The sequence below is a fragment of the Nerophis lumbriciformis genome, linkage group LG30 (assembly GCF_033978685.3).
Source record: "Nerophis lumbriciformis linkage group LG30, RoL_Nlum_v2.1, whole genome shotgun sequence".
Lineage (NCBI taxonomy): Eukaryota > Metazoa > Chordata > Actinopteri > Syngnathiformes > Syngnathidae > Nerophis > Nerophis lumbriciformis.
The window spans coordinates 4,332,480-4,360,086 of NC_084577.2; the positions used below are offsets into that span (position 1 = coordinate 4,332,480).

General features: G+C 40.3%; 1 protein-coding gene across 1 annotated transcript in view; it reads right to left on the bottom strand.

Annotated features, from left to right (window-relative positions):
* epha4l (eph receptor A4, like) overlaps nucleotides 1-27,607 on the bottom strand; it is a 120,781-nt gene that overhangs the window by 90,767 nt on the left and 2,407 nt on the right. Inside the window, exons 2-3 of the mRNA XM_061925390.2 lie at nucleotides 27,324-27,391; nucleotides 23,429-24,092 (exon numbers count right to left, since the gene is read on the bottom strand). Coding sequence (XP_061781374.2) covers nucleotides 23,429-24,092; nucleotides 27,324-27,391 — 732 coding nt within the window. The remainder of the gene's footprint in view (nucleotides 1-23,428; nucleotides 24,093-27,323; nucleotides 27,392-27,607) is intronic.

A 27,607-nucleotide genomic window follows, 5' to 3' on the forward strand; every position in this document is an offset into this window, starting at 1 on the left:
TGGGAGTTCGAATGTGGTTATGAGCACGCTGTGAGAAAACGTTGAGAACTCAGTTAACACGCCTCGTCTGCATTATTTATAATTAGACAGACAACACACTTAATAGGAGCCATTTTGGGGTCTTTACATAAACACACAAATGGAAATGAAACGTCACATATCCCAGCATGCACCGCGCGCTTCTTCTACGGGGAAAAAAGATGGCGGCTGTTTACCGTAGTTGCGAGACCTAAACTTTATGAAAATGAATCTTAATATTTATCCATATATAAAGCGCACCGGGTTATAAGGCGCACTGTCAGCTTTTGAGAAAGTTTGTGGTTTTTAGGTGCGCCTTATAGTGCGGAAAATACGGTAGATTTTTTTCAAAATCAGTCCGTAACTGTTTGAGTTAAGTTGCTAACACACAGACAAACGAACCCTGTGGCGGTGGTATTAAAGCATGCCACGTTAGTCTTCAGCATTCCAAGCCAAAACAGACTTGATCAAGAAATCACCTGAAAAGAAGAAATCACCTGCTGTACACCGAAGCTACCATCACCTGGAAAAGATGAAGCCAGTGAAGCTAAACGTCAATTTGCTCTTCCTGCACAATTCTTTACACTTAAAAGTACTTTTTGTACTAATAAATATAATTAGAACATTTTAGCACTATGTTTAGGTTCAATTATAGTAAGTGTGTTTATCCTCAACATTCCTGCCACTTTATTTTACACACTATGGCACTTAAAGCTTTTTTTGGACATATACTAGAATAATATCGTACCGTGGCCTTAACAAATAATGATAAATAAATGATAAATGGGTTGTACTTGTATAGCGCTTTTCTACCTTCAAGGTACTCAAAGCGCTTTGACACTACTTCCACATTTACCACCCGGATAATATTATAATATTGTACCTTGAGATTTTGATACTGTTACATCCCTAGTATTAACATATATATTTTTATTCTATATCGTTTTGCTCTATGTTTCTATTATTACTGTTAATTGTACAATGTACTTTGTTGGGAATTTCTCTAGTGCCAAAAGACTTTTAGTGACTTTTTCTTCATTAAAAAAGACTAGCAACAAATCTAACATCTTATTTTGGTGTTATTAAAGACAGTACTCTACTTCTGTCGCTCTATGTACACGACAAACAGCGAGCCGCAGTGAGCTCCTACTGTCCCAAAACACTCACCTACATCAGACTTGCTTCACGCTGCTGCGAGCCTTCTCTCCTTAAAAGCCGCCACTGTCCTTTTAATATTTGCTCATTGCACATTTTGTAGATCGCTGTCCGTGGGTGTACCTGTAGTATATTAAAGCAGTGTTTTTCAACCACTGTGCCGCGGCACACTAGTGTGCCGTGAGATACAGTCTGGTGTGCCGTTGGAGGTTATCTAATTTCACCTATTTGGGGTAAAAATATTTTTTTGCAAACCAGTAATTATAGTCTGCAAATAATGTGCCGTTGTTGAGTGTCGGTGCTGTCTAGAGCTCGGCAGAGTAACCGTGTAATACTCTTCCATATCAGTAGGTGGCAGCCGGTAGCTAATTGCTTTGTAGATGTCAGAACATGGTATGTCGTGATCCCAATATGCAGACGACAGTGGGAGGCAGTATGCAGATGAAAAGGTATCTAATGCTAAAACCAAAAATAAACAAAAGTTGAGTGCCCCTAAGAAAAGGCATTGAAGCTTAAGGAACGAAACTAGAAACTGAACTGGCTACAAAGTAAACAAAAACAGAATGCTGGACGACAGCAAAGACTTACTGTGTATTGAACAAAGACGGCGTCCACAATGTACATCCGAACATGACATGACAACCAACAATGTCCCCACAAAGAAAAAAAAAAAAACAGAACTATTTTTGATTGCTAAAACAAAGTAGATGCGGGAAATATCGCTCGAAAGAAGACATAATAATTTCGCCACACCTAGTGTGTGTGTGACAATCATTGGTACTTTAACTTTAACTTTAACTTTATGAAACTTCTACAGGAAAATACCAAAAAATAGAGAAAAAGCCGCCAAAATAGGAGCGCAAACAAGAACTAAAACACTACACACAAGAAAACCGCAAAAAAGTCCAAATAAGTCAGGGTGTGATGTGACAGGTGGTGACAGTACACCTACTTTGAGACAAGAGCTATATTCATGCATGCTTGGTTATGGTTTAAAGTCATACCCAACAATTGCGACAACGACTTTTTACTGTCAACTGAGTTTTGTTTTTTAATGATTTCTGATGGTGGTGTGCCTCCGCATTTTTTCAACGCAAAAAATGTGCCTTGTCTTCAAAAAGGTTGAAAAACACCGTATTAAAGTATGTCCACTTTGCAGACATGCTGCCTCCGCTCCAGACAATCCCGCACATTTTGCGTCATCACAACATCTTGTTTCGGCAGTGTTGTCCTGCTGATCACAATTTTTGGTGCATCACTAGTCAATAGTGTGCAAATAATGGGCTATGTATATCCATTCATACTGTAATGACCTGCTGGTGTTAAATGTTTGTTAGTGTGTTATTGATGTTGATTCTCCCATGATCGTGAACACACCGTGCCTGAAGTGAAAGCGTATTGGCAGAGAACGAGGAAGTGTTGTGTGTCTGCACGAAGACAGACGTGTGTGTATGTGAGAGAATACGTGTTGGAATTGGGCCAGTTGTTGGCATAAGATTGGCAATAAAAGTTAAAAAGAGTGCCAGACATTGTTTGACTTCATCTGGAGGCTACAGTACATTGCATTTCTCTACTCAGGTGAGAAACCCTAATTTTTAAGGTGTGGCGGCTTTTACTTTGCCGTGGCAATGCGCCACAGTCAAATACATTAAGGGGCAAACCCTGGAATGATGACGCAAGAAAATTAGCTGCATCATGCTGATGAAGACATTAACTATGCAGTTATGGAAAGTTGTCGTTCTTTATGTAGCGAACGGAACATTTATTGATCTTGCAATGGCTGCTAGTAGAGCTTAGTGTATAGCTAGGCCACCTTACTTTAGTATGGCAATAAGGAAGTCCACCTTTTGATGGTAAGCAGCTTCTTCTGGGGCTGAGGTTCTGTGACAGAAGCCTTAGAAGGTGCAGAACGTTTGGATGACAATCCAAGGCTTCAAATAAAGTCAAAGGTTCCCACAGAAACATGCAGAGCAAACACACAAGCAGGACAGCGAAAACAGTGCTCCGTGATTGGTCTGCCATCGCCCTATAGAGTGCCATGTATGATGTCACGTGGGCAGAGGAGAGTATTTGCTGCATGCAGTGGACAGCTACTAATAAAAATAGCTAAAGTAAATGTAAATAAAAAATACTCGCAAAGTGGCGATGGAACACTGTATGCCGTGTGTACTATTAGTGGTCCATTCACTCATTAAGATTAAGGGTTTTATGTAATCCAGGTATTTAAAATGTTACCACAGCCAGTTCCAACACAAAGACTTCTTTCAAAATCGTATACAATAGAAAATAATTATGTTTCTTGTACGTAACTACATAAGAAGATCAATATTGCATTCCATTCTGTTAGTTATGTGAGCTAAGTTGGTTTATTGTAGCATATATCAAACTAGCACAAGGACTGTACAAAAAAATTACAAATCTGGCTGATTTTAAAGAATAAAATCACAATATTTTTTCCTTGCTGATTATTTTATTTTAAACATTATCAATATTTACCATCAGATTACCATCACTCACCACTATTTTATAACACAAACTCAAACACACAAACATCTATGCCATTATATATATGTATACATATTCTAAATACACAAACCTTAATTAGTACAACTAAAAAAATAAAATTCCAACACATACACACACACACACACAGGTCAACCTGAATATTGAACACCCCACTGATATGAAACATGGTTATTTGCCTAATAAAGTGTGAAAGCAGCATCTTACCCGTTTCATTCATGCATTAACAAGGTGATTAGATTAGGTTACAAACTGCGTCTTAAACTTTAACACTCCTGACATTCAAATCTAGGATTTCCTGGCTGAATTATCCACTGTGCCATTTCCAACCGCTGATTATAAATGGGGTCTGTGCTAATTAAAATTGGCCCTGTGTCCTGTGCCTTGGCCCATCAGATTACAGAGCAGTCCTTTATTGCAAGGCTTTTTTGGTCATAGGATCTAACTGATTGCCACGGAGCAGCCTTTGATTTGGCCACTAAATCTGTGCCCTGGAGGGAAACGATTGACAATGGAATGGTAGCTGAGACCATCCGGGTAGGATGGGGAGAGATTAAGAACGAAAAGAAAGAACGTTTTCAGGGTGTCTGCAATCACCCTGCCATTGTCAGGAAGTGAGAGTCGGCCATGCGTCTGATGAGCTGTTGGGCTCCTCTGTCTCCCACCTTAGATCCAACACTAACATAAGTTGATGCACAGAAGAATTGGAGATGAGATAATAGTGAAGATGCAAACATTCAAGACATTTAAGACATTTAAGCCACGCCATAGAAAGCAGGTGTAACAATGAACTGACAGATGAAGTGTGAAAATGAAATGGCTGTTGGACTAGAACTAAACCTCATTCCACTTCTAATCATGATTTATGTCCGACTTTCTGTATCCATCTCCCCATCTCTATCTTCCATCTTCTTTTCTTGGAAAAGGTATGTTCTGCCTCTTTCACCATTAGGATGGTGACAGGGGCCTTCTTTATTAAAAGACCCCATGCCTACTTGATGGCCATCCACTTCTCTCTCTATGTCCGTCTTTCTCTGCCCATACATCAGTCCATCTCTCTTTATAAACACCTCCCCTGCTTGCCATCTCACAACTGATGCAGAAAGGGACTTTGGAGAAAGAGAGGGAGAAAATTTAATGTGAGCTAAAGAGAAAGACAAGGGCAAGGGAGCAAGGAGGAGAGTGTGCATGAGTGCGAGATAAAATAGAGGGAGACGAAGGAAAACAGCCGGAGGAATGGGAGTACGGCATTGAGAGGGTATTGAAAGAACTGCAGGGTTGTGATGCTAGAGCCGGGGTATTGATTCAGGGTCTTTTGACATGCTAATTGGCTTGCTGACTGCTTTAATCGCCCCCCCGCTTCCCATCATGGGCTTCAAAGGATGCTTTTCATTAAAAAAAAGGGACGGGGGTAGAAAAGAGTGGAATGGTGACATATCTGTACCCCACTCTTATATTTCCACAACATATGCAGAGCTAGCGCCTAAGTAGAAACATCCATCATGTAACATGTCAAATGTGTTATGTGCTAATCGGTCGAGCTCTGCCAAACTAGTTTGCACGAAAACACACATGTCAATTAGTGTTTTTGACGGACAGGAAATTATACAAGCATAAGCACTAATGAATGGCAGTGAGACAGTGACTTGTTATCAGGGAATGATTGGATCGTTATCTCGTACTTTTTTTGTTTCTGTTTCAGAATGACCCAGGAGGCCCATCACTCTTCAGAATTTGACGGATTATTTTATTTTTCTTGGATGTCGCATTGTCTCCAAAGACATGCACCTGGGGATAGGTTGATTGGCAACACTAAATTGGCCCTAGTGAGTGAATGTGAGTGTGAATGTTGTCTGTCTATCTGTGTTGGCCCTGTGATGAGGTGGTGTACACCGCCTTCCGCCCGAATGCAGTTGACATAGGCTCCAGCACCACCCGCGACCCCGCACGGGACAAGCGGTAGAAAAATGGATGGATGGATTGATGGATGGATTGCATTGTCAATCAAAGGCTAAATAATTGATCTATGCAGGGGTTACTAACTGGACGCTGTTCTGTATGGACCTGGACATATAGATGAGAATTATTTATTTTAAGTTTAAATGTTTGCACTTTTTTACCAGCATGTATTTTATAAACATTACCTTGCTGGTTAATCATACCAGGAAACCAACTGACCACTTGTGTGTAAGTTGAGCTCTCCCGCATGAGACTACTTAACCAATAAAATCCATTCCAAGCGCTAAACATGGCGAATGCAGTCACAGATGAAAAAAGCGAACCAGGTGATACGGAAGATTGAGTCGTATACGGGAGAAGACGCGGGAAACATGTAAGTAGTACGGAGAGAGAGGATAGAAACAAGTGAGAGTTAAAGGTAAAGAAGAGGAATGCATCCCCACAAGCTTGCCTGATTTCATGACACGTGCGTCTTAATTTCAGCGAAATTGCCGCTGGCTTTGACTCTTTTGATGTGTTTTTGAAAAGGTGAGGGTGATCTTATGTAATTATGAAGGGGCAATTACGTTACAATAATCCTATAAATTGGCTACACTGCTTTGTGTTGGTTTTTGACCACAGAACTTTCCTTCAGAAGCTCTTATCTTTATGCATGTGATGTCACATGAAACAAAAATTGAGCTGTTTGGCCACAATATCCAGCAGAATGTTTGGAGGAGAAAAGGTGAGGCCTTTAATCCCAGGAACACCATTCCTACCGTCAAGCACGGTGGTGGTAGTATTATGCTCTGGGCCTGTTTTGCTGACAATGGAACTGGTGCTTTACAGAGAGTAAATGGGATTACCTCCAAATTCTTCAGGACAACCTAAAATCATCAGCCCGGAGGTTGGGTCTTGAGCGCAGTTGGGTGTTCGAACAGGACAATGACCCCAAACACACGTCAAAAGTGATAAAGGAATGGCTAAATCAGGCTAGAACGAAGGTTTTAGAATGGCCTTCCCTAAGTCCTGACTTAAACGTGTGGACAATGCTGAAGTAACAAGTCCATGTCAGAAAACCAACAAATTTAGCTGAAGTGCACCAATTTTGTCAAGAGGATTGGTCAAAAATTCAACCAGAAGCTTGCCAGTAGCTTGTGGATGGCTACCAAAAGCGCCTTATTGCAGTGAAACTTGCCAAGGGACATGTAACCAAATATTAATATTGCTGTATGTATACTTTTGACCCAGCAGATTTGGTCACATTTTCAGTAGACCCATAATAAATTAATAAAAGAACCAAACTTCATGAATGTTTTTTGTGACCTCCAATCACTCTATCACAAAAAAATAAGAATTGTATAAATTATTGGAAATTGAAGACAGCCATGACATTATGTTCTTTACAAATGTATGTAAACTTTTGACCACGACTGTATGTCCCAACTCCATGACCCATTCCCAAATACAATAAACTTAGAGGACACACTCTTGTGATGTAGTCACTCTTCGGTAGTAAATTCTTCATGAGTCTATGTTGTTTTTGACATGTTGTTATTGTAGTGCTATGTATTTGTAATACAAAATTTAAAAAAAACATCTATTGTACTGTATAATCAAAAGTAGTTGATATCATAATTTTACACCTGTGCTGTGGAAGTAAAATGCTACTTCCCGGGAACATTTTTATGTCACGAGAGCCAAAGGGAGCATGAATGTCAACAACACTGAACCGACAGAGACCACAATCTAAGCTAAAGCAACAAAAACTAAAAGGGAAGACAAACTCCATGGTTTGGATTAAAAAGTCATATACTGACCGAACAAATCTGCAAATTTCTGCAAAACATGCCGCCAACGAGTTGTTACTAGCGACTTGAACATGTCTATTATTTTTTATCACTTGAAAACACGGCATGAAGAATAGTACAGAAACAGTAGAATGCAACAAAGTACTAACATTATCTTCAAAGCACTAAGTGATGAAAATAAAAACATACCAGTCAAGCCTAACAGAGTTGTTGTCCAAAAAGCACCATCTATGGCAAGCTGTCCTGCAGACACAGAGAAATGAACTAATACGCGTTAACAGACCGCATATGCTCCTTGCCGTGAGATCCAACCAGCTACCTCTAATTTTAAAGCAGATGAGAGGACAAAAGGCATTTTTTCCACGATATAGCAAATACATGAACTACCTGGCAAATGTATACACAGTCTGAGCCAGGGATGTAAAACTAATTTTAGCTCAGGGGCTACATAAAGGAAAATCTATTCCCAAGTGGGCCATATTGGTAAAATCATGGCACTTAAAATAAATAGTTTTCTTTGTTTAAAAATAGACCAAGCACATTCTGAAAATGTACAAATTATGTTTTGTTTTGTTTTAAACTTACATTTTGCAGTTAATAGTATTCTATTTTCATGTGCCGTTATTCAACTTTGTGAATACATGATGTAATAATGTTAATAATGTTTTCTTTAAGTGACATATTAACATAATGTGGTTTATTCTGTACATATGTACAAATCATCTGCAACAAAACTTGTAAATTTGGACTTATTTTGATTAATCACACATGAAGTTAGAAGGGGATACATTTTATTTCAACATATTTATGTGTCCCCTGTCATAAGTACAACACAAAATGTACAGATTAACACAAGCATGGATTTGGGGAAAAATGCGTCACAGGTTGCATTAGCAACAAAATTGTTGACAATCAAGGCATGAATGTAACAATCCACATTTGGTATACTATCACAAATAAACAGCACAATTACGTAGCGTCAAACACGGAAGTCTTGCCTCTATCTTAACACAGCTAATAGCCCTGCTACCTCTTAAGGTATGTGCGCTCTCGCATTTAGAACAGTAGTTTCTTTAATTCATAAATTTCTGCTCATTTTTATACTTAGCAAACACATCTTGCAGGCTGGATAGAACTTGTAGATCAGTGTATTTCATCCACTGTGCCGTGGCACAGTGTGCCATGAGACACAATCTGGTGTGCAGTAGGAGATTATCTAATTTCACCTATTTGGGTTAAAAATATTTTTTGCAAACCAGTAATTATAGTCTGCAAATGATGTGTTGTTGTTGAGTGTCGATGCTGTCTAGAGCTCGGCAGAGTAACCGTGTAATACTCTTCCATATCAGTAGGTGGCAGCCGGTAGTTAATTGCTTTGTAGATGTCAGAAACAGCGGGAGGCAGTGTGAAGGTAAAAATGTATCTAATGCTTAAACTGAAAAACAAACAAAAGGTGAGTGCCCCTAAGAAAAGGCATTGAAGCTTAGGGAAGGCTATGCAGAACAAAACTAAAACTGAACTGGCTACAAAGTAGGGCAGCACGGTGGAAGAGGGGTTAGTGCATCTGCCTCACAATACAAAGGTCCTGAGTAGTCTTGGGTTCAATCCTGGGCTCGGGATCTTTCTGTGTGGAGTTTGCATGTTCTCCCCGTGACTGCGTGGGTTCCCTCCGGGTACTCCGGCTTCCTCCCACCTCCAAAGACATGCACCTGGGGATAAGTTGATTGGCAACACTAAATTGGCCCGAGAGTGTGAATGTTGTCTGTCTATCTGTGTTGGCCCTGTGATGAGGTGGCGACTTGTCCAGGGTGTACGCTGCCTTCCGCCCGATTTTAGCTGAGATAGGCACCAGCGCCCCCGCAACCCCAAAGGGAATAAGCGGTAGAAAATGGATGGATGGATGGCTACAAAGTAAACAAAAACAGAATGCTGGACGACAGCAAAGACTTACTGTGGAGCAAAGACGGCGTCCACACTGTGCATCCGAACATGACATGACAATCAACAATGTCCCCACAAAGAAGGATAAAAACAACTGAAATATTATTGATTGCTAAAACATAGTAGATGTGGGAAATATCCCTCAAAGGAACACATGAAACTGCTGTAGGAAAATACCAAAAAAAAGAGAAAAAGACACCAAAGTAGGAGCGCGAGACAAGAACTAAAACACTACACACAGGAAAACAGCAAACAACTCAAAATAAGTTACGGCGTGATGTGACAGGTCGTGACAGTAGACCTACTTTGAGACAAGAGCTATAGTGATGCATGGTTGGTTATGGTTCAAATTCATATCCAACAATTGTGACAATCACTTTTTACTGTCAACTGAGTTTCGTTTTTTAATGATTTTTGCTGGTGGTGTGCCTCCGGATTTTTTCAACGCAAAAAAGGTTGAAAAACACTGGTGTAGATGATCCGGCCCCCAGGCCGTACGTTTGACACCCCTGGTCTAATGCCTGTAGCAGGCGCTATGGGAGCAACAAAGCCATCAGGCCGGGTCACGCTCCATCACCGGTGGCTTCCTGCCCTTAACAGGGTACCGCCAGGAGAAAGAGAAAGGGTGATGAGTGTCAGGAGCTGTGAAGGAAACAAATGCTGAGGCAGGCCAGCATGCCACGGAGGAAAAACATTTCAGCACCTCAGCTAATGACGGCTGAATTACCGCCGCCCACAACCGCCCCTCCTCTTTTGACCAGTCAAGGAAAGATTTGCGCATTAAGGCTACATATCTATTAGGGGAGAAAAGAAGAGTACTGTTTGTTGCGTTAAATCATTTTTTTCAGCATTAAGGTTAAGAGTGGTGGAGGATTTACGCGGAACATTTTGTCCTTTTTTACAGCATCTGTTGTTCTTTCCTGCTCTCTTTTGGTGGTATTCTTGTGTCTATTCAGCAGCACAAAATGAGCCTCTTCGGCGGCAGAGTGAGTGATGAGTACATTCACCTCCACTGCTCCGCTCTGCTCCCAATGTCTATGCGGGTGTGCTAATGCATACTAATGTGTGTGTGCATCTGCAGTGCATATTTGCAAATATGCGTCTACTTGACTATGTTATACGTAACTCACAAAATATTAGGGATATTCAGCTTGTAGGTATAGCCATTGATAAACTAAATCATGCACCCTTATTATACAGTGTTGTGATGCTGTATATAACGTTATCGTAAGAGGCTGCAATTTACATTGTACAAGAAGAGGCAATTCCTTGCGTGTGAATGCTCCAATGCTGAAGTTAAACTGAAATGCTGACAGAATGTAGTATGAATGTAAGAAAAGTTTGAACGTTGGAATGGTTTGAATGGGTTGAAGCATGTGGGAATTGTGGACGTTTGAAAAAAATGGCCAATTCACTTTGAATGGAGAAAATGCAAAAAAAAAAGAAGGAATTATGGGAAATCCGGGAATTTTTTTTTAGAATTTTTGAAGTACAGCACACAATTCCTGAACAGGCTGAATATTTTGAAGTTGGAACAGTTTGAATCAGATGAAAAATGTGGAAGTTGTGGAACTTTTGGGAAAAGCGGGAATTTTTTTGAAAATGGTAAAAAAAAAACTTGAATGGTCTGAATGAGTTGAATTGGTTGGTGTTGGAATTTTTCAAATCGGTCGAGAAATATTGAAGTAGTAACATGTTGAATTGAGAAATGGTATTACGGAATTCCTGGAATTTCTGGAAAACCGGGGAATTTTTCCAGTTCAAAAAACAACTTTGTTTTTTATCCTGATTAAGAGAAATGTTTTGACGGTGCAACGGTTTAAAATGTGTTGAAAAAAAGTAGGAGTAGTTGCCAGAAAAAAGGGTGGAATTAGGGCTTTGGAAAACCAGGAATTCTGAAAAATCCTGGAATTTTTTGGAACTTGGAAAAAAATAAGTTTGAATTTCCAGAATGGTGGGATGTGTTGAAGGTGGAATGGTTTGAATATGTTGAAAAATGTGGAAATGGTGGAAATTTGAAAAATGGCCAATTTATTTTGAATGGGAAAAATGTCCCGGAAAACCTGGAATACTGGGAAATCTGGGACTTTTTGGAAGTTTTCAATGGAAAGCCCGCGATTCCCGTATAGGCTGAACAGTTTGAAGTTGGAACAGTTTGAATCAGATGAAAAATGTGGAAGTTGTGGAACTTTGAAGAATTTTGGGAAAAGCGGGAATTTTTTTGAAAATGGTAAAAAAAAAACTTGAATGGTCTGAATGAGTTGAATTGGTTGGTGTTGGAATTTTTCAAATCGGTCGAGAAATATTGAAGTAGTAACATGTTGAATTGAGAAATGGTATTACGGAATTCCTGGAATTTCTGGAAAACCGGGGAATTTTTCCAGTTCAAAAAACAACTTTGTTTTTTATCCTGATTAAGAGAAATGTTTTGACGGTGCAACGGTTTAAAATGTGTTGAAAAAAGTAGGAGTAGTTGCCAGAAAAAAGGGTGGAATTAGGGCTTTGGAAAACCAGGAATTCTGAAAAATCCTGGAATTTTTTGGAACTTGGAAAAAAATAAGTTTGAATTTCCAGAATGGTGGGATGTGTTGAAGGTGGAATGGTTTGAATATGTTGAAAAATGTGGAAATGGTGGAAATTTGAAAAATTTATTTTGAATGGGAAAAATGTCCCGGAAAACCTGGAATACTGGGAAATCTGGGACTTTTTGGAAGTTTTCAATGGAAAGCCCGCGATTCCCGTATAGGCTGAACAGTTTGAAGTTGGAACGGTTTGAATCGGGTGAAAAATGTGGAAGGTAGAACACGCCAAAATCTGTAGAAGAAGAAGAAGTTGAATAAATAGATGAATGTTGGTGTAGAAAACCATATGTGTGAATGTTTTGGAGCATTCACACAAATATGGATTTTAGGCCACACCGCCGATCCCTAAGAGGGACTTAGTCTGTTTACATAAAGCCACCAGGGACCGGCAGACTAAATGAAATGGTGTGGTGAATTTGGAATGATACTCCCAAGCGCATATTTAACGCCGCCAACAGATGAAGAGAGAGAATGGGGGTAAATGTGCAGCGGCTCATCTCCCTAAAACCTCTTAACTGGTTTCCCGAGTGAAAAGTGTCCCCAACACACACAGAAACACACAATGGCGCACCGACCTATAAAAGTGCTTTGAGGGTGCAAAAAAACTCTCAATGCTGAATTTAAAAAACAAGAATTAAAAAGTGTTTTCTGTTTATATTAAAACAGCTATTTTTTAATCAAACTTGTAGTCTACAAAACATGTAATGGTGGTTCTTTGGTCAGAATTTTACAAGCTGCTTTCTGACCGTCTCTTCAGGAGTCTTTTTTTATGTGCTTCAACTTGGACCGTGTCTTGTGAAGTAAAGTGAATTATATTTATATTGCGCTTTTCTTTAGTGACTGAAAGCACTTTACATAGTGAAACCCATTATACAAATTACATTTTAAAACAAGTGTGGGTGGCACTGGGAGCAAGTGGGTGAAGTGTCTTGCCCAAGGACACAACAGCTGTGACTAGGATGGCAGAAGCGGGGATCGAACCTAGACCCTCAGGTTGCAGGCCGTGCTACCACATGAGCTACGCTGCCCCGCTGTCTTCTTCCTGCCAGCCATATTGTAGTTTTTAGCGCTTCCATCGTGAGTCTGACAGATCAAAGTTAGAACTAGAGATGTCCGATAATATCGGACTGCCGATATTATCGGCCGATAAATGCTTTAAAATGTAATATCAGAAATTATCGGTATCGGTTTCAAAAAGTAAAATGTATGTCTTTTTAAAATGCCGCTGTGTACACGGACGTAGGGAGAAGTACAGAGCACCAATAAACCTTAAAGGCACTGCCTTTGCGTGCCAGCCCAGTCACATAATATCTACAGCTTTTCACACTCACACACATTAATGCAAGCATACTTGGTCAACAGCCATACAAGTCACACTGAGGGTGGCCGTATAAACAACTTTAACACTGTTACAAATATGTGCCACACTGTGAACCCACACCAAACAAGAACGACAAACACATTTCGGGAGAACATCCGCACCGTAGCACAACATAAACACAACAGAACAAATGCCCAGAACCCCTTGCAGCACTAACTCTTCCGGGATGCTACAATATACACCCCCCGCTACCCCCTACCCCCCCACCTCAACCCCGCCCCCCCAACCCCGCCCACTTCAACCTCCTCATGCTCTCTCAGGGAGAGCATGTCCCAAATACCAAGCTGCTGTTTTGAGGCATGTTAAAAAAAATAATGCACTTTGTGACTTCAATAATAAATATGGCAGTGCCATGTTGGCATTTTTTTCCATAACTTGAGTTGATTTATTTTGGAAAACCTTGTTACATTGTTTAATGCATCCAGCGGGGCATCACAACAAAATTAGGCAAAGTATTGTATATATCGGTATCGGTTGATATCGGAATCGGTAATTAAGAGTTGGACAATATCGGAATATCGGATATCGGCAAAAAAGCCATTATCGGACATCTCCTGTTAGAACTATGCGTTTCTTTGTATTATTAATGGCAAAAGCTGAGGATGCATGCGCATATACGAGCCAGTCTGCCCCACAACAAGAGGATCAAGAAAAATAAGGAGCTTATTGACTACAGCGTCGAACTACAATGGCGGACTCGTGCAAAGCTCTTAGGTTAATCTGTACCATATATGGAGATGCAGTCACACTTGGGAAAAACTTCACAAATTGGGCAAATTCCAAACAGCTCGTTTGGTGGAAGTATGAAGATATTTATTTTATAAATATCTCTGCCATGACTCCATGGTTTGAGTTCAAATTTTCGAGACTCATGCCGATCCCAAATACACAAAAACAGGTAACAATAGGTAAGAAAAGCTGGTTTTGCAAAATAAGTCCCCTTTAAGTAATCACAGACTATCAGCTTTTATTTTGTTCACATCAATAATGATGTGTGTACACAGGATGTGCTGATTGGTGGTGATGATAAATTGTTGGCGAGCGTGAGCGTGTGCGGAGTGGGAGGCTGACAGTTCTGTCTAAAGTGTCTGTCACCTTCACGCCTCAACCGCACTATGTCCTCAACAAACACACGGGCCGACAAACACAGCTCGGAGATAAACAGCTTGAATATAAACACAGAAAAGCCTGCTCCTTTTCCTAAAAACAAACATGATGACTGTGTGGAAGGCAAATTGCTGCCAGAGCACTTCATCCTCCTCCTCGCCCTCCCTGACGAGACAAATTGTGATTACTGTCGCCCCAGAGTGACATATGTAGTCCACTAATCTCCCCTCACCCCACACCAGCACATCAACATCCTTCTAAAAGTATGAACCCCCTCACCAGATGAGGAGCGAGAGGACCCTGACCCCCCCACCCTTCCACAACAGAGCAGAGAAAGGGATCCCAAATGCAAACATACAGAGTCCTCTCTTTTTGAATCAGTGGCCCTTTGGACCTCTGTGCCCTGGTTGCCCCGCTCGCCTTAGCCTGAAGTCGACACCAACACTAGCCTCGGCCCACCTCAAGCACAGACACACGCTTTACACAGCTGTCAAATCCCTGACGTCTTAATCAATCCTAGATCTGCAACCCTGTCAGACAGAGCGTGAAGATGGATGCAAGAGGGGATCACCTCTGACCTCTGCCAGGGGTGGAGAATGCAGCTCCTATATGCTTCAAGACCCCCACACACCCACCAACGAACACCACAAGCCACACTGCCCCAAACAATAATGGAGGAGAGACCATTCATTCTCGGCTGGGAACCAGGGACCGATGTGCTTTTATAACCGAACACAAACACACACACACACAACTTTTAACCTGTTACTTACTAGAGTTGAATTTTTCAGTCACCACAAACTTGCGTTATTTACTACAGCAAGATGTTTTCAAATAAAATCTGAAAATATTCTCAAATAAGACATTTGGCAGCTAAAGTAAGAAGTGTGCTGTTTAAATGTTGAAAGTGATGCAGCAATTGGAGTTAATGGATATGTTGGCCTGAAAAGCATAACTGCCTAAGATGTCTATTTGTATTATTTTGTTTTCCTTCACTTCTGCATCCCATTTGCAAGTAGTCATTCAATTCAGTTTGCCCTTGGGGTGTTGCCATAGTCAGGAAGTAGTTTACACATACTGCCATTAAGATTGATTGTATGTGCCAGTCCTGTCGCTTGCCTTACAAAGTGTTTCCCTGTAAGTTAGTTTGCGTATTACATAGAGCTGAAACGATTATTCAATTAAATCGATTGTTTTGACTTTGAAAAATATTCGATATATATTTGGTTACCGTATTTTCCGCACTATAAGGCGCACCTAAAAACCACAATTTTTCTCAAAAGCTGACAGTGCGCCTTATAACCCGGTGCGCTTTATTACGATTCATTTTCATAAAGTTTCGATCTCGCAACTTCGGTAAACAGCCGCCATCTTTTTTCCCGGTAGAACAGGAAGCGCTTCTTCTTCTACGCAAGCAACCGCCAAGGAAAGCACCCGCCCCCATAGAACAGGAAGCGCTTCTTCTTCTACTGTAAGCAACCACCCGCCCCCGGAAGAAGAAGAAAAAACGCGCGGATATCACCGTACGTTTCATTTCCTGTTTACATCTGTAAAGACCACAAAATGGCTCCTACAAAGGACAAGGATCCGGTTCATAAAAAGACGCAATCTCTCCATCCGCACACGGATTACTACCGTATTTCACAGCAACTGATATTCCTGTGAACCGCACTGTGGAACGGGAGCACGTACGGTGAATATTCGCACCACAGGGAATGAGAAGTCATCCTTCACTGTGGTTCTAGCTTGCCATGCTAACTTCCACCCATGGTGATATTCAAAAGGAAGACCTTGCCAAAAGAGACCTTTCCAGCCGGCGTCATCATAAAAGCTAACTCGAAGGGATGGATGGATGAAGAAAAGATGAGCGAGTGGTTAAGGGAAGTTTACGCGAAGAGGCCGGGTGGCTTTTTTCACACAGCTCCGAAGGCGAACACACCTTCACTAAGACGGGCAGACAGCGCCGGACGACATACGCCAACATTTGCCAGTGGATCGTAAATGCCTGGGCAGATATTTCGGTCACAACTGTGGTCCGAGCTTTCCGGAAGGCAGGATTCACAGAACTGCTGCACAACAACAGCGACACTGAATCCGATGACTTCGACGAGACGGAGCCGGCCATTTTTGGATCCCACGCTTGCGCAACTTTTCAATTCGGACACCGAAGACGAAGAATTCGAAGGATTTACGAATGAAGAATAACTTCAGAAGGTGAGCGCTATGTTTATTTTGTGTGTTGTGACATTAACGTTCGAGCAACATTATGTTGCTATTGCTCTACACCATTTTGAATTTTACTATGTTTGTGATTGCACATTTGCGTACATTTTGGGACAGAGTTGTTAGAACGCTGGTTTTCAATATATTATTAAAGTTTGACTGAACTATCTGACTGTTTTTTTGACATTCCCTTTAGCGCAGCGTAGGCGCGGCTTATAATCCGGGGCGGCTTATTGGTGGACAAAGTTATGAAATATGTAATTCATTGAAGGTGCGGCTAATAATCCGGTGCGCCTTATAGTGCGGAAAATACGGTACTGAATCGTTTCATGAGTGTAACAAACAAGTGAAGTGTGAAGTGAATTATATATATAGCGCTTTTCTCTAGTGACTCAAAGCGCTTTTACATAGTGAAACCCATATCTAAGTTACATTTAAACCAGTGTGGGTGGCACTGGGAGCAGGTGGGTAAAGTGTCTTGCCCAAGGACACAACGGCAGTGACTAGGATGGTGGAAGCGGGGATCGAACCTGGAAACCTCAGGTTGCTGGCACGGCCACTCTACCAACCGAGCTATACCGCCAAAGAAATTTATAAAATCCGAAACCGCATTGAGTTCCACATTGAAGAACTTTAAATACACGTATATTGTTTCCACTACAAAAGAGCGCACATGAGCGGTGGCATGTGGATGCAGTGATTTGTGTGGCGGCACAAAGCGGACACTTTTTTAAAAATTTTAGCTTATCTTTATTAATGCACACATGATAAAAGTGCAGTTTCAATGCAGCTGTTGCGCATGTATTATAAAAAAAGAAAGTTGTGGCAAGCAAAAAAAAAGTGTTTTTTTCAACTATTATCTAGTATATAGTGTTTCTTAACCATTGTTGGGCTGCCAAAAAATATATGTTGTGTATTACAACTGTATACTCAGTTGTAATACACTGTTCCATCACATGTGGCAGTAATCACAATCGCAAACAAACAGAATAAGTCTGAAGCTAAAGCCATAGAAATGTTTCTTGAGCGCAAAAATTATGACTAAAGTGGTGAAACTGTATTTTCATTTGCACTTAGTTTATTTAAGAATCATATATATAGTCATTATTTACTATTGATTTAGTTAGAATGTATTTATTTTAGCACTGCGTAACTGTATTTACATTTCTTTTTCATCAGTTTTTATGAGTCCCTTCTTTTGCAATATATTTGATTAGTATTTATGTTTGTAAACAGCCTGACCTTCATACATCCATCCATTTTCTACCGCTTTTCCCTTTATGGGTCGCAGGGGGGGCTGGAGCCTATCTTAGCTGGCCTCGGGCGGCAGGCAAAGTGCACCCTGGACAAGTCACCACCTCATCGCAGGGCCAACACAGATAGACAGACAACGTTCACACTCACATTCACACACTAGGGCCAATTTAGTGTTACCGATCAGCCTATGCCCAGGTGCATGTCTTTGGAGGTGGGAAGAAGCCGTAGTACCCGGAGAGAACCCACATGGATATAGCAAGAACATGCAAACTCCACAAGCCCGGGAATCGAACCCAGGGCTCTTGCTGTGAGGAACGAGCACTAACCACTGCTTCACCATACTGTCTTCAGCCTGACCTGAGCCTTGATAATAATTATGATTGACACATGGTTTCGTTTAATTTGACATGGTTTTTAACCTGTTAAACTGCAAGTAAGTTAGATGTAATTATTTAATAGAATAAAGAGTAAGATTACAAATTCAGTGTTATGATTGAGAGGGCCCCAGCCCCTTCTGGAGTAGGAAAGTTAGGCCCTGAGGTCAAAAAGGTTAAGAACCCCTGTTACATACTCATTGAGGCTATTGAAGCCCTTTAAGACATTCATGATTAAGGGCTATATATATACATTTTGATTGATAGTGTGTTTTATCCGATTACTCAATCAAACAAATTAATTGATACATTCCTCTATTACTAAAAGTATTAATAGCTATATATTTGTTGTCTATTTTATCAGAAAATTTGGAAGTGTCCGAAATAACCATGTAAAATCAATAAGGCTACTAATTAGCGCATACATAGCATTTCCAATGTAAATTACCATTGGGCTAGTGCATTTAATATCACACATTTTGTTTATGTTGAAAGTCACAGAGAAATGTGTGTGTAAGTTATAGGGACATGTTCTATTTCTGTATATTCAAGTTGACGGTGCTTCAAAGTAGAGCTTGTAAATGGATCTCAACTAAAGTCTCAATTGAAAACCTGTTATTCCTTTGCTGAGTTAGCAATGCAGATGTTAGCAGGAGTGGAACACTGCCAGTAATGAGACTGTAGATACAGTGGTAGAAATAGTTCATCCTCGACTGAGTTTGCGATTCTTACAACTATTTGTTTTATGGTCATTTTAGTTCAACAAAGACAAACAGAATATAAGCACGGCAAAAATCTAGGAAAAGCTTTTAAGATCATGAATTAATTCCCATTCGACTGAGTGAAATAAGTAGAGCTGTCTTCGATTAGGGATTTTAATGGATGAATCTGATTCGTTAGATTGTGTCCATTGTCAATGATCAGTCGAATTCATGGCGTTTGTTTAAGATAAATTAACAGATGGTGATATGTAGTAGTGTATACTGACTGGTCACTAGGTAATGTCACATAGATGTGCTCTGGCATTTGAATGAAATGTATTATACAGTATATGTTCTTTTATACAGTCGTTCATAAAAGTGAACAAAACAAACATCTCATTTGTGACCTTTTCACCTCAAAATAAGGCTAATCCAGAGTGTGTGAGGTCCTTGGCTCTAGCGCAGCACCAAGAGGACATTTAACTTGACTAAATAGGGGACGTAAAAAGCGTTAAAAAAATATGTACGTGAACCAGTGAAAAGATCAATACTTTTTTCAAGAGTAGAGTTACACTTTTTGGAGGGGAGGAATCAACTCGGGCTGGGCGATGGAAAAAAAAAAACTGATCACAATTATTTTTGTCATATCATCCGATAAAAAATATCACTATTTTAAAGAAAGAAAGAACACAGTAATATAACAATATACCAATAAATTATAAGCAATCAATAAGCAAAGAAGTCAAACAATGTACTAATATGATACAGTTTAGGAAATCGTTCGGCATAGAAAATGTTTACAAAGTCACTTAAATATTTATTTACAATAACTGTAATATTTATTATTTATATATTTAAATTGTGTTACAAATTCAGAACAGGAAGTAAACACATGTGTAATGGAAAAAGGGTATGATTACATAAGGTTTGCTTCTTCTTATTCCTGTTCGGACAGGCTTTAATGGGAAACTGGAAATATTGTGGTTTATCATATTGTAATTGTATGCATGTTCGAAATAAACTTAAACCATAAAGGCTTTGAGTTTCAAATAAAAGAAAGCACACACAAGCATTCATCAATTATTATGTTGACACTTGTGGTCAAACTAAAGTATTATAAGATGTCAAGTTATCATTAACTTACCAATAAAGATGTTTAGCGCGGCATTGGTGGTGTCATCCACAACAAGCTTGCATTGGCAGTCAGTAGTGGCACAGTGTTTTTCACACAGCTTTTAGACGACAATTAAACAATCTTTTTGCAAAACACACATATCACCTGATACATATGGAGTATTTTGGGAACTGTTCGGTTCTGTATTTTGGAGGTACCTTCGTAGATTGAGGTGGCTGCGTGTCCAGGACAGCACAGGCACAGAGAGAGAGAATGGCATGAACCGGGTGCAGGGCTGCCGGCTAGAGTGCCAGCTTGATTTCGTTGACGTGTTATTCGATAATTCCCAAGTAATGGTTGACATTTATTTCGCTGCGTTTAGCTGCGCGTTCAGCTCCATAATTGGTCATTCTGTTAACATCTAGGATTCTATTTACTTCTGCATACCTTGTAACCGGAAGTGGCGTGGTAAAAAACTCCCATTGGCTGTCGGCAGGAACATTTTCGCCATCTTTGATCGAGCTAATATATGCTCACAGCTGATCACCGTGATCGAACTGAAATTCATCACGATCATTGATCACAAAAAAATCGCCCAGCCTTAGGATCAACCAAGAATTACCCAGGCTCTGGAGCTCACAGGCGGGATAAATTTAGTTATGCCCACAATTGTTAAAGAAAGGCATATGTTGGCCAGTCTGAAGTTTGTCAATTAACGTCTGAATTATTTTAAGAAGACTATAGATGATGTAATGTGGCTAGACAAGCCCAAACGTTAGCTTTTTGGCACAATGAACACGACTTGCTGTGTTCATAGGCAGTGCAATGCTGAATATGACCCCCAAAAACACTATCACTACTGACAAACGTTTCGCTTTAGGGGTGGTTCTCTGCTGAGGGTACAGGTAGATTTTGCTGCATTGTGGGGCCATGTATTTACAGTATAATTTTGGCCTCAGTCAGAGCACTAAAGATGGGTTGTGGTTGGGTTTTCCTGCTTGACAATGACCCAAAACAGCCAAAGCAACGACAAAGGGGTTTGAAAAGAAGCAACCAGAACCAACTGAAGCTTAATCTTGTGAAAAATCTGTGAAGGGAGCTAAAAATTCAAGTTGCCAGGCAACAGTTTCTCAACCATCAGCATCTGGAAAGTATCTGTAAAAAGGAATGGACCAAGAGCAACACTGGTGACCAACTCCATGAAACGTTTGACCTCTGTGTCTGCCAACAGTGGTTTCTCTACTAAGTTTTAAGTCACGTTTTACTTGACGATGAATACTAATAAATTGAAAAAATCTTTATATACAGTTGCATTGTTGTTGTTATTATGTCTATCTTTGTTGAACCATAAAATATTTCATTTTCAGTTCATTTCTTTGTAAGCAGGGAATCCCATATTTTTCCCCCACTGAGGCAACATGCTTCATATATGATCTCGGTTTCCAAATCCTTTGTTGACTTTTGGGATAGAGGGGTTTTTTTCTCTACTAAAATTAAAAATTACATGTATAGTAGTATTCAGTGGCAGAGCAGAGTTGTGAGTTTTCACTTTGCTATTTACCAATGAATTACAATCTGTAACACAATACCAAGTCCAGGTTTCTCTTTTTTCTCTTTCCTAACCCTGGGTAAGGTAATCCGGCCTTGGCAATCCAAAACCCAGTAAGACTGGACGAGAGTGTTCTGACAACTAAAATCACTTCATTTTTCTCGTTGAGCACAAGCATATGTAGTCACAGAGAACCATCTGTGACCACTTGGATGGCTTTGCCCAGGCTCTCCCAAGCAGCTAGCGCTACCCTAAATCACCAGTCCTGTTTGTCATGCAATTAGTCCAAGATAAAGGCACCCTCATAAATAAGGAGAGGCGTCCTTGTCTGCCCCCTTGTTAATCACCCATGCTCAGCCTATGACCCCTCACTGCTGAAGCCCAGTGCTTATTTGGGGGCGGTGGTGGGTGGTGGGTGGTGTGTGGGGTTCACTAGCAGACTATTGTGACAGAATCGGCATCGGTTTGTCTTGACAACTAGACCTCTGCATGGCAACATCCTGGACACAACTATAAATGTAAAAACAACATGTATGACAATATTGTTTGTCCAATCAAACAGCTTCTTAAAGAATATCCCCTATAACTGAATTGTCCACTAAGTAGGGGTGGGTACCAAATTTAGAACTTTTATATGAACCGACCGAAGTCGGTCGGTACTACTGGGTGCCGATCCAAGTAAAAATCAAATGGTTCAATATTTCATTAGCTTTGTTGAACGTGACTTCACGTCTGGTTGCAGGCTCAAACACTTGGCCGAGAAACAAGCAGTCTAGCAGTCAGAGTGGGCTCAGTCGCACTGCCTTTAGGTACTGTTACAATTTTCCATGCCAACAAAGCTAGAAGAAGGTGCTCAAAAGTACAGTAAAGCTCCACTTCGCAAAATGCACTCGCTCTATGGTAATTTAAATTGGATTTGCCATACAGAATGCTAATAAGTAGCATTACCTAATGATAATTTCAACACCTTCAAACTTGGTAATTAGAACTACAACTAAGATGCACGTTACAATCAAACAGTTGGTGTGTAATACATGTATTACCGGTACTTATAGTTAAAACACTTTGTAGGGCTCAACAAAACAAAATACTAACACAGTAAAATTAATGGCAAAGAAGACGTCCTGGCTATGGCAACTTGGCATTCCATACACTATTGGCATCTAACGTCTTGGAATTGCAACTTAATGCAAAGTTTATGATATAATACAGTGCAGTACAGAACTTGCAAATCAGACACAGAAATGTTAGAAAACATGATAACAACTGCTCAGTGAAAAAACAGTATTTTTTAAACAAATAACATTGACTAACACATTTAAACACACAAAAAAGTACTGAAATTGGTAATGTTACTGATTCCCAGCTAACGGGAATTTGTACTGTTTCAATTTAGATATGAAAGGTATCTATCCCTGCCACTAAGAGCTATTCTTTACAATAAAACAACCTTATTCCAACCCCATCTCACACCTGCCTCTTTTTCTCTCTCATACCTGATTACGACTTCTTTAGTTTGTCTAAAGGCTGCAATTTGCGATCCAGTTGAAGCCTCAGCTTCCTTTTTTAGTCTCCAATTGTCAAAGATAGAATCCTAACTAAGTGATTTACTCTCACTTTTACTTCCAATGTCTATGCAGACACCGCACAGGAAAGGCCAGGGAGAATATGCAGGAGACTAAACATAATTGAATGTGTGAGATGCTGAGGCAATGGTTAAAAGGTTAAAAGAGTGAAACAAGGGACGTTTTTACCTTGGCAGTCCGCATTGCGTTCTTCAAATCCAGGGTTGCAGAGGCAGTTCCCGATGGGCACCAACCACTCTCCGTCGGCTCCACAGTACATCTTAGGAATCTCTTTCTCCTCGGAATTATCCACGCATGAGCCACGAACCTCCACTAGCGAGGAGGTATCTGCTCCAGTGATGGTATCAGGAAACTGGGCCAGATTCCGCACGGCCAAAGGACACTTCTTGTAAAAGACCCTGACTGACACAAGCGCGATGCACGCGCCGACATCCTGGAAGGCTAAATAGAAGCCCTTCCGAGTCAGGGCGCCCACATCACGCACTTCTGTGTTTAGCTTCATGATGCGATCACCAATGTCCACCTGAGTGAAGCTCTCATCAGCGGCGATAGTATCAATCTTGGCAAACTGGTTCTCACGGATGTAGCGCTCTTTGTCGTTGTTCGACTCAAAGTAGTAAAGATTGAAGGTTTCTTTACAGGTCCCCATGAGCCCAGGAAGGCTATTGCAGTCTCGGAGGGTGAACTTGATCTCGATGTAGACACGCTGGGCACCTCCACGGGGAATCCAGTCTGTTCGGAGCCAGTTGTTCTGGTTTGGCTCCATGACGTTACACACCTGGTACGTCCGGATGGGAATGTTCTTCTCATCCATGATGCTCACCTCTTCCCACTGGATAAAGCACACAACCAAAAAAGGTTACAATAGGGCAAATACACTCTGGTAATTATCAAATGACTCCAATTTTGTGGAAATTGAAATATTGTCCGATTCGTGACATTTATTATGCAAGCACTGAACAATAACTATGAGCTGCTCAATGCCTAGAGTTAGACACTTGGCAAAAGAACATGCAGGGAAGATTAGTCAGTACATCAGTCTCAGCGGAGCAATCAATTGATGGCCAAACTTAATGCATATTTTATGAATTGCACCTAATAGACGCGTTATGTTGGAATAGACACTCCTAGAGATATTCATATTCATGGATTCTGCTTGACTGCAAGAGAGCAAATGTGCAATTAAAAAAAAAATCTTAAGTGAAGCTTTTACTTCAGCTATTTAGGGAGTGATACACACAAGCGGGAAAAAAAATAGGATTATATGGCTGGTCTTTAATTGATGCTCAAGGCTAATGTAAGCCTGTTTTACACATGAATACATGATAAGAAGTTAAAGACTGAGAGACACATTCACTGTTGCGGTTAGTGTGACATTATCCTTATTCTCCAGCTTGGCTTTCTTTTTTTGTGCGAAGAAAGTTTATTTTAGATATGATAAAATTCCGTTCTTGTCAGGAGCGCTGCTTAGCAACTTCCAGGGATTCAAACCGTGTGTTTCACAGCGTGCATTTTGTCTTGAGTATGGCCGCAGGCAGTAAAAACATAATCATGTTATTAAAGGGGTGGAGGATAGCAGAAGTGCTGTCAGTTTAGATTTGGCACCTTATCATAAACAACTTTGTTCAAAGCTTCAGTACGGTTAATGAGAAACATTGCTTTCAGTCAACAAATACCATCATTTGCACACGTTTTATTGTGGAAATCAACCGAGCACTGAAATAAGGCCACACCTTTGCCCGATACGGCATATCAGTTGTATTGAGTAGATGAATACAGGCTTGCTGGGGCTTCCAGGACACTATCAATAATTTGTTTGTGATCCAATGGCCATGGGAGGGGGTATAAGCGCTGGCCAAGTTCACTGAAAACAGCTCCCCAGCAGAGCCTGCAACAGCTGCACCATATGGCATTATGTTTTCCCTGGGTTCTTACTCATCAGATAACATAATGGATACTCATTTGTTTCAATTTTCACAAATGCTTACAGGATTAACTTGAGCCGTGGTCAAATATAATAAAGAGGATAAATGATGGTAACACATTTTCTTGAGCAATAAGTATGGACATCCAGTGAGGAGTTAATGTAGTCATTTTAAGTATTTAAGGGCTTTGGTCCAAATGTTGCATAGATTATGTTTTACAGACCATCTTCAAGCCGCTTTCTGACTGTATGTTTAGGATGCGCCATTTTGTGAGCGGTCTTATTTACGTGCCGAAGTCTTCCTCTAGACCAAACCCCCTTCGACTGCGTCTCAAACCTGTCAGCCACGTTGTAGTTTTTAGCGCTTCCATACAGACTCTACTGACAAATATAAACTTAGAACCATATCTTTTTATTTTTACTACAAATGTCGACAGCGTAGGATTTTAGCATGCATGTACATGTTCGAGCCAGTCTGCCCCACAACAAGATGCTGTATCCATTCTCCAACTTCAAAAAGAAACTGAAAACTTACCTATTAACCACCTATCTCTAATGCCTCATGTGGGGTAGACTACTGTTGGGTTTTGCATGGTTGAATGAATGTATGTATGTATGTGTATGCTTGCTTCAGTACTATTATCTTGTGTTTATCATATAGTGTTGTTGTTTTTTGTTGTTGTTATGCTTGCTACCATGTTTCATCATTCCATGTATATACTGTCCTCTGGACCCCCTGTCAAAAGCTTCTTCTAGCTTATTTGGGGGACCCTTTCATGTACCAACATCTTTAAATGATGATATTCACTACTATTGTAATTGTTATATGGTATTGTGAATAAACTAAACTTAAACTTAAATAGAGGAAAAATAAGGACCTTCTTGACTACAACTGAATAGAAATGGCGGGCTCGTACAAAGCTCTTCAGGTAAACATTTACCATATATGGCGATATTCGCATAGGTAACTAAGGCAAAATTCTGTACGTCATGCTTTTAAACATAACCCGTTAACTGCTGCCAATCAAATGGTGAATAAGATACTCTTGAGGGTTCATATGTTTGTAAATCTGACTGTGATGAAGTCAGTGCCTCACCAGCCATTAACCTCACCGCACGTCACTGATATATATATATATATATATATATATATATATATATATATATATATATATATATATATATATATATTGTTTTGTGTTGAATTTTTTTTGTGGACTCAATAGATTCACAATATTTCATACATGAAAAATTGCTTTTCTTTTTGTGCAATTTGGTTTTCCTCAGACATTTTGGAATATACAATGAGTTTGCACAGCAATAAATACTGTAATGCAATAATAGCAGAATACTGTCCCATCGTGTTAAAACAGTTGCATACGATACATGCACAAACCTACCAGTTCAAATGTTTCATGCCACTGACTGATTGGATATTATTTAGACAATTTAAAAATTAAAAATAAATCCCATCAACCCTCTCTTGTAATTACAGCATACCATGTGGCTCACCTTATTCTAATGATTATGGCATGGCCGTAGCCTCTGCAGGCCTTGTTTTTTTCCTCATCAAACATCTCATTAGAGTAAGGAATCGTGCTTTCACCCTGCCCCCTGGTGAGGTAGAGCTCAATCCCCTCATCCAGGGGCAATAGCTTCCCCCGTATTCATCTATTCCAGAGGACCTTCTCCCTATTCCTCCCTCGCTATGGTAGAAAAGGATATACAGTTTCTCCACAAAGGCCGATTCAATCCACTAGTCTATTCAGGAAACCTGACGCCCGCTGCAGTATCGCTCCTTTGACCGTCCCCGAACAAGAAGGGGAGCAAGGAGAAATGGGAATATGTCTGCAGAGGAAACTATAAGGGGGTTCCAAAGGGTCTTTATATGATTTACGATAATAGAAAATGTACTTTAATCTCAAGCAGGTAGCCAGCATTTAATGTACAATAAATAATCAGGGACGCCAGTGAAGGGCTCACCCAGTTAAAAAGTTCCCAAAGAGCAAGGTCTTCCTTTTGTGTATTTATTTAGTGGTCTTTTTCAAGGGTCCCACCAATGGAAGAATATACTTTCTCCTTTTCCGCGCAATATGGGAGCACCGTTCTCACAAGGGGACACTTGTTTGCTGTACTTACCCCTCCTTCTGTCGGATTGGCGACCCATCCCAGCTCCCCCTGTGCCGCTCTGGAGTCCAATAACGTGACTGGAAAACAGGAATAGAAGAAAAGAGCATAGCATAAGCGTCAAGGTCTCTAGCCTAAGGTGATTGCCTTATTGTATAGAAATAAAATACATTAGGGGTGTAAAATAATGCTTTTGTGTCCAGTAAAAACAATACCCAAGGGAATAAGAACTTTTGATTGATTGATTAAATTGAAGAAAATTATTGATTTGCGTGTGCGATGTGGTCACAATTAAT